Raw genomic sequence first — 12,073 nt, forward strand, 5'->3', positions numbered from 1 at the left:
ATAGGCCCTAGAAGAACACAAAACATTTACGTGCGCCGATATGAGAAATGTTTCTTGGAGCTTCGCTTGGCAACAATCCGAGTAATCGTCGGTTGATACCTACGTTTGCGTGGACGATCTGCATCCATGGCGTACAAAGGAAATTGCTATTGCTACTAGGCTGGACAGTCGTAGCTCGTACCGTACGTGCAAGCGCGTAACGTAACGGAGCTGTACCGTATTACGGCGGAATTTTATTTACAAAAGAGAAAAATAAAGGGGAAGAAGATTTTCTTTTTGATAAGGAGGGGAAGAAGAAATTAGAAATGCGTGGGGAAGGCCCAACATAGGACTACATACGAAGCCACAAGCATCGAGGAAAGAATAAACAGCGAGGCGCTCGTCAAATCAAATCCAAACCCAGAAGCCTCCTCGTCCCTCGTAGTTGCTTCCTCGCGGCGGATTCGCATCTTCCGCGGCAGGGAGGGTACTCCGCCGGTCGGCGGGAGGAGAAGAGGGGAGAGGAGCTTCGAGATGGCGACGACCGCCGCCGCAGCGCGCTTTGTGAACTACCCGCTCGTCGCGGCGCTCCTCGCGTTCGCCGTCGCGCAGTCCTCCAAGTTCTTCACCACCTGGTGAGTCAACCCGCCAGCTGTACGTCTTCCGCGTCGTCCCCCGCTCATGCTCCCGCCCCGCCGCTGTGCATTTCTGTGCGGCGATTTGGATCATCGGTGGGCGCGTCGTTGTTGCTTACGCTTTCGGTGCTCCCGTGCGAGCAATGCTTAGCCGAAGTGGAATCGTATGAAATTTTCGTGGTTTTGGGGTTCGTAGATTGTCCGCCAAGTACATACATGTTTCATGGTTGTCTCTGTGTTCAGTGATTTTAGGTTATTTTTGTTTGGTTGCTCAGTTTTCCAGCTAGAGTGCAGTTCCTATGGTAGTTGTAGTTCCCTTTCCCACGCGTAACTGCTTCAGTGTTTAGACTGCAGGTCGTATGGTTGCTGTAGTTCCCTTCCCCCCGTTTCAGCGCATCAGTGTTTTAGATTAAGTTCGTCACGATATTATGGTCTGCCGCATCTGCTCTTGCCAAATATGCAGTCACTACTTATCCACAGGATATTTTGTGTATGAGGGTTAGCAGAAATACCAAAATGCATGTGCTGTGGGAATTGAACGGCAATTTTAGTGGCATTAGAGAATTTTTCCCCGTCTGTTTTTGGTATGTGTTGTACTGGAGTAGTGGAGACACCACTTGGGAGCACAATATTAGTTATTTGGCTTTTGCTGTTAGCACTTAGAATATGTAGTGTTGTGCAATTCAGGTATGGAGCACTTTGGAACCCATAATTCTTCTCGCCCTTTAGGGCTCTACTACCCTAAAACCTGTATTCTGGTTCTATTGTGAATGCTAAACTAAGTATCCCAGTTTGTTCAATGGATTGTCTGTGTTTGGTTGCTTACTGTTTATGTTTGTTTCAAGCATATAATGGTTGCAAGTATAGTAAGCAATCGAAATTACTCTGGTTCTTCCTTGATATTATTGGAAGATTATGTCACTGTATTATTAGTTATTGGTCTTTCTTAGTAATCTGAGAACATATTTGTGCTGTCCAAGTTAGGTATGAAGAGCATTGGAACCAGAGTTGTTCTTGCTCCTTTGGGCTGTACTATCTAAGACCTGTATTCTGGTTCTAGTAGGAATGCTCAAACAAATATCCCAGGATGTCAGAGTGGCTTGGTTGTGTCAATTTGTTTGTATTGCTTGTATTTGGTCACATACTGTTTTTGTTAGTTACAAAGAGTAGCTGTAGGTATGGTAAGTAATCTAAATAACTCTTTTTCCTTGTTAACGTATAATGGAAGATTAGGTCAACATAGATGGTAACTTTGGTATCTGTGTATTGTGCATGCATGAAAATAGGCCCTGCCATTGCCATTGGATTTAACTGCCTCACTGTTTTGTAGCTGAACAGTACTATAATGATATTTTTTTTGACATGCCTGATATTGTCGACAAAATTGATTGCCTGGTGATCGTTTGATGACACAATCACATAAAACACCTAATTGGCATCAGGACAGAAATTTTAGGAACACTGTATTCTAACTGGACTTTGGTCGCTCATATCCTTGTTCTCTTGATCTTATCTAGTTTGCTATAACAATTGATTTGCTCTGCTCTAATTATGTGGCCATAATCAATTTGGATTTGAAAAAGGTATGAAGAAACTCATAAACATCAATAAGTAATATGTATTTTTTAATGACAGATTTAAAGTCCTTGTGTATCGTGTAACTGAATTCATCTTGGCATAGGAATTTTTTTTCCACCTCGAACGAACCAATATCATTACCCAAAAGCAACGAAATTACAAAAGTTTAACAATCCATAGTGTGATACTCAACTGAGCTAACGAACTGCCAGATTGAACTGAACACACAGGGTTCAGCCAACAGGCGACCAAAAACCGCCGAAACCCAACATAGACTAGAAAAAGGACAGCACAAACGATGACCAAGTTTTACACTACTCACTGTCAAGGCTAAGAACTTTGTTGCAAACCCAGATCCGCTAATACAGCAGGCTGGTTCCAAGCTGCACGCCTTCCCAGACACCCACACTGTAAACTTCTTGTTTAGATGATCGCTATTCTGTTGTCTCCGTAGGAAATGTTGGTAATGATACTAAATCAAAACCATACTCAGATATGATTGATTTTTGGTCCATATCACCTTAGTGTATACTCTGATGATGGCTTTTCTATTTATTCCATTTTTTCCAAACACTTATTCTGACAATGCTTTGGTGTAGGTACAAAGATGGCCGGTGGGACGCCAGACAGTTTATAGCTTCTGGAGGGATGCCATCATCCCACTCAGCTACAGTGACAGCACTTGCAGTGGCTGTGGGAATCCAAGAAGGCTTTCGTAGTGCAACCTTTGCAACTGCACTGGTCTTTGCATGGGTGGTGCGAACATTATTGAAGTTATTTATTCATTATTTAATTGTTTGTCTAGTTGTATGGAATGTTGGACTAGTTTGTACTCCCTCCATTACAAATTATAAGACGTTTTGGTATTTAGACATAGTGTATATCTAAGTGCATAGCAAAAGTTATGACCGAAAACGTCTTATAATTTGGAACGGAGGGAGTACTAAATAGTTAGCTTGATTTAGCTCTTCTGCATCTAGGTACTCTGCAAATCTTTTTCATATTAAACTACTGCTTGAACTGCATTTTGATGGCAGTACTCAGAGTTCATCTACTTTTTGCAGTGAGTCAAGGATGTGCATATCTTGCTAGATGTTACTTATTCTTATGAATGCAACCTTTGGTTTGACTTAGTTTGAACTTTTGCTTGCAGGTTATGCATGATGCTTTTGGAGTTCGGTTACATGCCGGAAAGCAGGCAGAGGTTTGCCACCATCACCCTAAGATGTCATATATGGCCTTGTGTTTAAACAGAGCACCAACATTTTCTGCAAAATTCCTATTTTGCTTTAGTTACATTGATAAGTTTTCTGCTTTTGGCATAAAAATTTGTAATACTTTCCTGGATGATATATGCCTTTTTCATGGGTCACTTGATAAATAAATCATTGAAGAGTATCCTTATCTGAGATGATTGCTCTGTTCTCAAACACTTCACTTTTATGCCTGCAAAGATGGATGAAAAATGTACTTTTGAAATTCTTCATTGAAATCCAATTGTGATTAACATGAAGTATGAAGTAACCTTTTCTTATGAAATTATATTTCTATCCTGTTTACATGCTCTGTCACCAGTTAATGTCAAATTTATTTGGTTAATAATTAATAATTTGAAGATATAATCTCTCATTCAATACGGTATTTTTCAAGTTCCTGTAACAGGAAGGCAAAGGCTTTGTTGTTGTTGTTGTTGCTGTAACAGGAAGGCAAGATGGATGCTTATGCTGTTTATGCAAATCGTTTCAGGTGCTGAATCAAATTGTCTATGAGCTACCAGAAGAACACCCATTATCCGAGACAAAGCCATTGCGGGAAATCCTTGGACATACTGTTCCTCAGGTTGAATTAAATGCTTTGTATTACCTCCCTTGATGATTTAACTATTCTGTGGCCTTGCCTGGTTAGGAAAGACAGTCAATACTAAAATAAGATAGAGTGATTGGGATATAGGGACGGTTCCTTTTCAGTTTATCATATAATGAGCTTATGCAATGTCACTCAAACAATGGATATATGAAGATGATGCAATTTGGTAACTATAGGCTATAGCACTCCTAACCTGTGATTGACAATCAGTTTCAGCATGTAAAAACCCTATTAACCTACTATCCTGAAAAATGCTTAAAAAACCTCTGATGATTGAACCTCTCTTCTAATTGTCCGACACAACAGTTTGACAGCAGTCACAATCAGATAGTACATGGAACATCTAGGTGTAATATATTGTCTCTTTGGACATGTCAGGTTGTGGCCGGTTGCATCCTTGGAATCCTCATGGCTGTCGTTATGCACTTGGCTCTCGGGAGTTCTTAGTCAAGTGTTGTTCCTGGATGTCGTGATAGATGATCATCTTCGCTGGTGATGGCTATAAAGCATGAAAGCATGATCTCCTCATGGATCTGGTTGTCCAGGTGTTTGACAGGTACAAAGTTCTAACCGATTTAGATATGGGCTGTAGGATATAGGTTGTAGCTCGAGTTGGTTGCTGTAAATCTGAAAGGTTTTACTTTTAACTCCAACCACGGTGTAATGGAAATGGAAGCCTTGTTATAAATCAGCAGTAGTAAGATCATTATGAGGTAACGATCAGTATAGTCGATGTCATGCCATCACATTTGTTTTCTGCTTGTTTAGTTCTTCAGTTCAATACGTTTCATTGATACCTTGAGTTGTGGGGTCATACCATCTCTACAGTGTTCGTTTCGCTGAATTTTGGCTTACGTTGATTCATTGTGAGAGGAAAATACTGTTCATTCGCTGAAAAGTACTACTGAAGTAATGTTGAAGAACAGGGCAAAATCCTGTTTGAATTGACATTTACTCTGTTTTGATCAGGGATCCTTTGACAAGTATTTTAATTAAACCTCTTAACAAAGCACGATAAAGTTTGGTTGCCAATAGTGTATGAGACTAGTCTCAATGGAGAGTTTCATGTCGCAGTCATCAAGACTGTTACATCAGATTGTGTGTTGTTTTTTTTTCTCGAATACGCAAAAGATTTACGTATCATTCTAATTAAGAAGAAAAGGGGTTTAACCATACACACGACACGCTTCTAATAAGCGCCCTAGGAGGTCTTACAGTTTAACTGGACCTGCCTAGTAGACTGTTTCAAACTTGGATATTACATAAAAGTAAACAACCGAACTACGAGCCGCGCAGTAACTAACGCAGATTGTGTGTTGTTATCTGGCCAACGGGTTTGATTAGATGAAACTCGAAAAAACTATTTATCTCTCTCTCCACAATTAATCTGCCAACTCAGCAAATTTGCTGATGTGCCAAATAAAACTCATTTGAAACCCCATTGAATCCTAATTGTATATATTTGTTTTTTCTATAAGCCTTATTAAAGTTAAAGAAGTTTGATTTATGATAAAATTAAAACGATCCACGTTTTAGAACAGTAGTTCTGGGGGGTGAAAAGATAGTCTCAATACTCTCATACAGGTCGGTTCAATGCTGTTTGGTTTTGGTTAGCTTTTGCGGAGAGATGCGCGTGACGTAACCCTCAATGGCGAGAGACGAACGGTATTATGCTATCCGATATCGCATCAACGGATTAAATTACAGCCAAACCAAACTGGTAAGTAACATGATCCAATTCCGATGTAAACCAGGGCAAAAGATTGAACCAAACATGATAGTTTTACATAGACGGATAGACCACCATATTATCATATAAGCACAAGTGCACAACTAAAAGCATCCAGAGCAGATAATATGCAATGTGCTTTACAAGGTTGTTCATATCGTATCATGTTTGAAGGTCATCCGTCCTTATTTCGATGGCTGCATTAAACAGCAAGGCGTTATTTCTGAAAGCCTGACTGCTGACTGCACTGCCAACAAAAGCATATGCATGTATTCAGAGCTTGCACGGTGAAGCACCTGGATGGTGCGCCACGATGAGGTTGTACGCGTCGAGCGTGAGGAAGTCGTCCAGCTCCGGCGCGGTGCACTGCCGGCTGAAGATCCTGCCTGCCTCCTCGTACCGCCCCTTCCGGAACCTCTCGTGGCCGACCTCTGCCTCCACCCTGGCCATCTCCTCCTCGACGACGCGTGCGAGCAGCTCCGGCGTCGCGCGCACCTCCACGCCGCCGGCGTCCAGCGCCGCGCCGTGGTGCAGCCACTGCCAGTTCTGGACGCGGCTGATCTCCGCCGTGGCCGCGTCCTCCATCAGGTTGTACAGCGGGACGGAGCCGGAGCCGGCCAGCCACGCCGCGAGGTACTGCACGCCCACGCGGACGTTGAGCCGCAGGCCGTCCACGGTGCGCGCGCCCCGCGGCGGCTGGATGAGGTCCTCCTCTTTGACGCCGGCGCCCTCGTGCCCCGCGGACGTCCCCGATCTGGTTCGGCCTCCCGCCGAGGTGGCCCTCGAAGACCTCCCGGATCGCCGGGATGAGCCCCGGGTGAGCCGCCCACGTGCCGTCGTGCCCCGCGCACACCTCCCTCAGCTTGTCCTTGCGCACCAGCTCCAGCGCCGCCTCGTTCGCCGCCGCGTCGTCCTTGATCGGAATCTGAGCCGCCTGCGCGCGATTGAGTTCGTTCGTTGCACGGTTAGTTAAGTGACGTCGGACGCGCGCACGCGTGCATGGACGCCGCGGGGATATACGGTGAGCTTACCATGCCGCCCATGGCGTGGACGCCGCGGCGGTGGCAGGTGTGGATGAGGAGGTGGGAGTAGGAGCGCATGAAGTGCTGGGCCATGCCGACCAGGGCGCGGTCGGGGAGGAGGCGGTCCGGGTGGGCGCGGAACGTCTTGACGTAGCTGAAGATGTAGTCCCAGCGGCCGCAGTTGAGCCCCGCCGAGTGCTCGCGCAGCTCGTGCAGGATCTCGTTCATCTGGAAGACCGCCGGCAGCGTCTCCACCAGCACCGTCGCCCGGATGCTCCCCGGCTCGATCCCAGCAGCTTTCTCCGCTCTCTGGAACACCCCGTTCCATATCCTCGCTTCTCTGCAGCAGACGACGCACGTGTACGTTATACTAGAATGGAGCGAGCGTCCAGTGACTCACGTCACTGCTGCGCACGTGTGTGGTACACCGTGCACGCACCACCGAGGCACGCACGTACCTTGAGTGCTCCATCTTGGGCAGGTAAAAGAATGGGCCGAAGCCGGCGCCCTGGCCGGCGCGGAAGGCAGCGTGGTTGTGGAAGAAGTAGAGGCCGAAGTCGACGAGGCAGCCGATGGCCAGCTCGCCGTCGATGAGGATGTGCGCCTCGGGGAGGTGCCAGCCGCGGGGGCGGACGAAGAGCTTGGCGGTTCCGTCGTTGAGCTTGTACTCCCGCCCGCGCGCCGCGTCGCGGAAGGTGATGGTGCCAGCCACGGCGTCCCGCAGGTTGACCTGCCCGTGCATCAGGTTCTCCCACGTCGGCGACAGCGCGTCCTCGAAGTCAGCCTGCCACGATCTCTCGTCATCTCAGCTCAGAACGGTCGACACATCACATATTAATTGTGCTTCATCCATCCATCCATTCACCCGTACGTATGTACGCCAGCCAAAGCCAAGTTTGCACACGTGTGTGTACGTGCTTACCATGAAGACCTTGGCGCCGGAGTTGAGCGCGTTGATGACCATCTTCCGCGGCTCGGCGGGGCCCGTGATCTCCACGGTGCGGTCGCCCACCCCCGGCGGCACGGGCGCGCACGCCCAGTCCCCGTCGCGCACGAGCCTCGTGGCCGGGTCGAACCGCGGCAGCTCGCCGGTGTCGTACCGCCGCTGGGCCTCCCGCCGCTGCTCCATGGCGTAGCGGACGGCGCCGCGGAACTCGCGCTGCAGGCCGGCCACGAAGGCCAGCGCGTCGCGGGTGAGGATGCCCGCGAACTCACGGTCGTACCGGCCGCGGACGTCCACGCCCTCCGGCGCGTCGTAGCATGGCGCCGGCGCCGCCGTGGTGCTCGCAGCCATTGAAAGCGTTCGGCGTGAGCAGGGCAGTGGGTACTGGTGGGAACTTGGAACTGAAGAGCGTGCAGCTCCTGTCGAACTTGAAGTGCGCGTGTTTTTCTTCGGTCTCCAGGGAGAGCCGATATATATGGTGAGAGACTGAGAGCTCGCCCGGGACTGGAGGCGAGAGCGCAGGAGTGAATGTGTAGCGATCTTCTATTTTCGCATGGCGACAGCGGCAGCGTTCACTCCCATTCCGGCCCCGCGTCCGGCGCCCGGCGGCTCGTGCTAGTGACACCGTCCCCAGAGAGAAATCCCCACACCGAACAGCAGGCTGACGCCATGCGTGACAGAGATCGTAGGTACGGCCGAAATTATCTATCGATGACATGGATGAAGCAAGTGTCCAGTGAAGAATGACGAGGCGTCCATTCCAATGGAAAAACAAGAGAAAAAGGAGGTGAAGCATGGCAACAACGTGGTGGCGGTTACGATAAGGCCCCTCTCATGCATCATCAGCGTATGCGGGATAAGCATGGGTGTGTGTAGGCGTAGCTTGTCACTCCGGCACACCGTGAGGCGTGAGCAGGAGTGTTGGTTCAACTTGTACCATCCGCAGTTGGCCGCTTCTGCTCCTGTTCTTATCCGATCCGCCTGCCCCGTTTGGCGTTGGCGTCGCTGGAGAGCCGTGGCGTCGTGGTGCAAGCCCACCGGTCCTAGTTGCTCGCTCGCTGACTATGCGGTGTGGCCGGCCGCCGGCGGGAGCGGGACCGATATCCCGCTCGGCCAGCCGGGACGAACCTTGCACGAGTCCTGCGTACGTGAAAACTTTTGTTTTTTTTAAACATCGCAATAATTTTATTCATCGAGAATAGTTACATCGTTTATCACAAAAAGCAAGAATAAAACTACAGGGCTCATCTCCCAGATACAATTTTATTTCTATATTATAGCTCTCTTTGCCAACTCATGCGCCGCCTGATTTGTGTCCCTACTACAATGTTCGTTTATCACAAAAAGCAAGAATAAAACTACAGGGCTCATCTCCCAGATACAATTTTATTTCTATATTATAGCTCTCTTTGCCAACTCATGCGCCGCCTGATTTGTGTCCCTACTACAATGTTCGATTGATATTTCCTGGAACCCATCCTATACCATAGCATATTCATCGTATAGGAGTGTTTGGGACTGCTCCGCTCTATGTTTTTCTAGCTCCGTTCCATGTTTTTTAGCTAAACGGTTTCAGCTCCACGCACTTTATTCGAGAAAAAGATAGAGCTGTGAGAGCACCTAAAGAGGTGTTCCACAAACTCCAGTTTTTTATGGAGCTGCTCTACGGTGGAGTTTGTGGAGCAGTCCCAAACACCCCCATATAGTAGTTGTAGAATTTTTCGAGAAGCCCCCGTCCTTCATGGTCTCAACCACCTCCATACAGTCCGACTGGATGATCAACCACATCCTATGTGCTGAGCTAGCATCAATCCTTCCTTTAAAGTGTAAGCCTTACATGGGGTATGAAACTGTGAGCAGCTGCTAACACACCCCTTGAGCTATCTCTGATGATGGCGTCCACGCTTCCACAACCCACATCTTCATCGTAACTTACATCAATGGGTACCGTAACTTTACCTTCAGGTTGTTTTTTCCATCCTTCTCTGATCTTCATCACCTTCTTAGAAGCCATTTTGTAATTCCTGGCTAGAGCTGCGATCGATATAGCTGACCTCGATGCTCGCTGGATAGTCTCACCATGAGTGTATTGCCATCGCTCCCACCAGATATACCACCTTCCCACTAGAACTAGCTCCGCCATGCCAATATCCAGGCTCCCGACTTCCTCTTATCTTTTTATAGCCCTGTTCACTTGAACTTATCAATTATGATATAATATTTTCTCTCACAACAAATCGATAAACCGTACTTTTCAGCGCTTTTCAGCGCTTTTCAACGAACCGAACGTGGTCATAATTTCTTCTAGGACAATATATCTTGATCGATCTTTGCTAAGTAGGGAGGCTATCATACCCCAAATACCAATCGCACTCTACGCCTTTGCTCGATCACATGTGCGCACAAGCTCTGGAACCTATATTGACATCTATCCGCGCCTCCCACCGGTGGCGGTCAATCCGTTCCCTCATCGTAGCCACCGCCGAGCTCGTGAGGCTGCGGAAGAGGGCGCAGCCTCAGATACTGCCTCAGCAAGCTCCTCGCGTCGCCCCAGATCTGGATCCACTACGCCGCAACGCAACACCGAGATCGCTCTCGGCCTAGGGGTTCGGACCAACCGCCCACTCCTAGCGGCCGAACTGTCAGTGGCGGTCATGGGAGGGTGGATACAGCTCCTCTCCCAGATCCAGGAGGACCCTCTCCGAATTTCCTGTGCCATTCTCCTGGCCTCAGTGCTGGGGGCCTCTGGCACAGGCTCTGGGCCACGACACGAGCGCGCTACTCCAACGACAACCTCCTGCTGCTGCCTTCATCAACCTCAACGACGACGGAAGAATCTTCATCCCCGAGCCCATGGAGGCGTTTCAAGCTCATGTCGATCCTGAGCCTCCTCTCCGGTGGATGGGTTTGGGTCACGGCGTTCAGCATAGCGTCACCCACAACCCGACCCACCCTCTAGCTCCATCTCAAGGTGGCCATGATGGTGGAGGCCTGGAGGGTGGCCTATGGCTCACGGCCATCTTCCTCAACACGACGACTACGTCCCTCAACAGGCTTCGGCACCGGCCTCAAGGGCGCAAGGAGAACCATGATGTTCCTCGCGTGGAACTGCAGGGGCTCGGGCGGGAGCCTTAGCGGTTCCAAAATGATCCACCTCGCCCGCCTTTTGACATCCACCAAGAATTCCTCTATTAAACGTACGTCTCTTATCAATCGATTTAATGCTTCTGATGCTTTTGTTGTTCCAGCGGTAGGCCAGTCCGGCGGCCTTTGGTTAATCTGGAATGATCAAGTTGCTGTTAATGTAGTAGATCATTCCCCCAATTATATATTTGCCTTATGTACCAACAATCTAAGTTCGCAGCAGTTTGCTTTAGTGTGTATCTATGGTGATCCTCATCACCGAACAACCGATGCCGTATGGTCCCAAGTGCTAGATTTTGTGGTAAATAATAGCAACTTGCCAACTCTATGTATGGGTGACATAAATGACATTATGCATCCTAGTGAAAAATCAGGTCCGAGTAGGCCTGATCTTAGACGTATTAATGCCTTTTGTGATCATGTCAAACAGTGTGGCTTCATAGACTTGGGTTACAGTGGGCTGGCTTACACCTGGTCCAACAAAAGATTCAACTCCACGCCGACATTTCAGCGCCTCGATCGTTCACTTGCGAATGCTGAATGGTGTTTAGCTTTTCCTGGCACGACGGTCTATCACCTACCCATGTTGCGTAGTGACCGCGCTCCTATTCTTACTATCCTCAATACTAACCGCAGACGAACTAATAAACCTTTCCGTTTTAAGAATTGGGATTATCAATCAGTGGCTCTGCAAAGCTGGACTCGTTCTGCCTCCCGCTCGTTTTCACAGAAGACTCACTACCTTGCAGTAGACCTACGCACTTGGCGAAAGAAGAAACCCAGACTAGCAGTCTAGCAGATCAGCTAGCCACGGTGGAGAGTCAACTGCTGCAGCAACAATCCAAACCTCCCCACCAGCAAGACTTTGACCTGCAAAAGCACCTCACTCAACAATACCACCAGCTCCTACTCAAAGATGAGGAATTCCATCTTCAACGAGCTAAGAAAAACTGGGCTGCCCAGGGTGACCGCAACACTTGTTTCTTCCACCTATGAATAACTAAACGGCATAGGAAAAACAGAATTACTTACTTGCAAAATCCTGTTGGAACTCATTCTACCACCCCTGAACAGCTTGCTGACACCCTGATTGCTTACTTTCAGCAGATTTTTGCAACTTCTAGTCACAATTCTGACACCACAACGGACACTAATGCCACTGCTATTCCCATCACAG

At 48.3% G+C, this 12,073-nt stretch overlaps 1 protein-coding gene and 1 pseudogene across 1 annotated transcript; one reads left to right on the forward strand and one right to left on the reverse strand.

Moving 5' to 3' along the window:
* The first annotated feature begins 77 nt into the window (after positions 1 to 77).
* LOC136493166 (uncharacterized) lies at positions 78 to 4,875 on the forward strand. Its single transcript, XM_066489217.1, has 5 exons — positions 78 to 614; positions 2,792 to 2,948; positions 3,346 to 3,396; positions 3,939 to 4,031; positions 4,437 to 4,875. The coding sequence occupies exons 1-5, from the start codon at positions 514 to 516 to the stop codon at positions 4,503 to 4,505; spliced, it is 471 nt and encodes a 156-aa protein (XP_066345314.1). The 5' UTR covers positions 78 to 513; the 3' UTR covers positions 4,506 to 4,875.
* A 946-nt stretch (positions 4,876 to 5,821) lies between these two features.
* Positions 5,822 to 8,440, reverse strand: LOC136493539 (malate synthase, glyoxysomal-like; annotated as a pseudogene).
* Between the last annotated feature and the right edge of the window lie 3,633 nt (positions 8,441 to 12,073).

This window comes from Miscanthus floridulus, chromosome 11, assembly GCF_019320115.1.
Source record: "Miscanthus floridulus cultivar M001 chromosome 11, ASM1932011v1, whole genome shotgun sequence".
NCBI lineage: Eukaryota > Viridiplantae > Streptophyta > Magnoliopsida > Poales > Poaceae > Miscanthus > Miscanthus floridulus.

Bases quoted from the DNA above. Each gene is read 5' to 3' on its own strand.
- LOC136493166 (XM_066489217.1), top strand. From the start codon at position 514: ATGGCGACGACCGCCGCCGCAGCGCGCTTTGTGAACTACCCGCTCGTC. The intron at 2,949-3,345 runs GTGCGAACATTA...TTTTGCTTGCAG, and splicing joins CACTGGTCTTTGCATGGGTG to GTTATGCATGATGCTTTTGG. The intron at 3,397-3,938 runs GTTTGCCACCAT...AAATCGTTTCAG, and splicing joins ATGCCGGAAAGCAGGCAGAG to GTGCTGAATCAAATTGTCTA.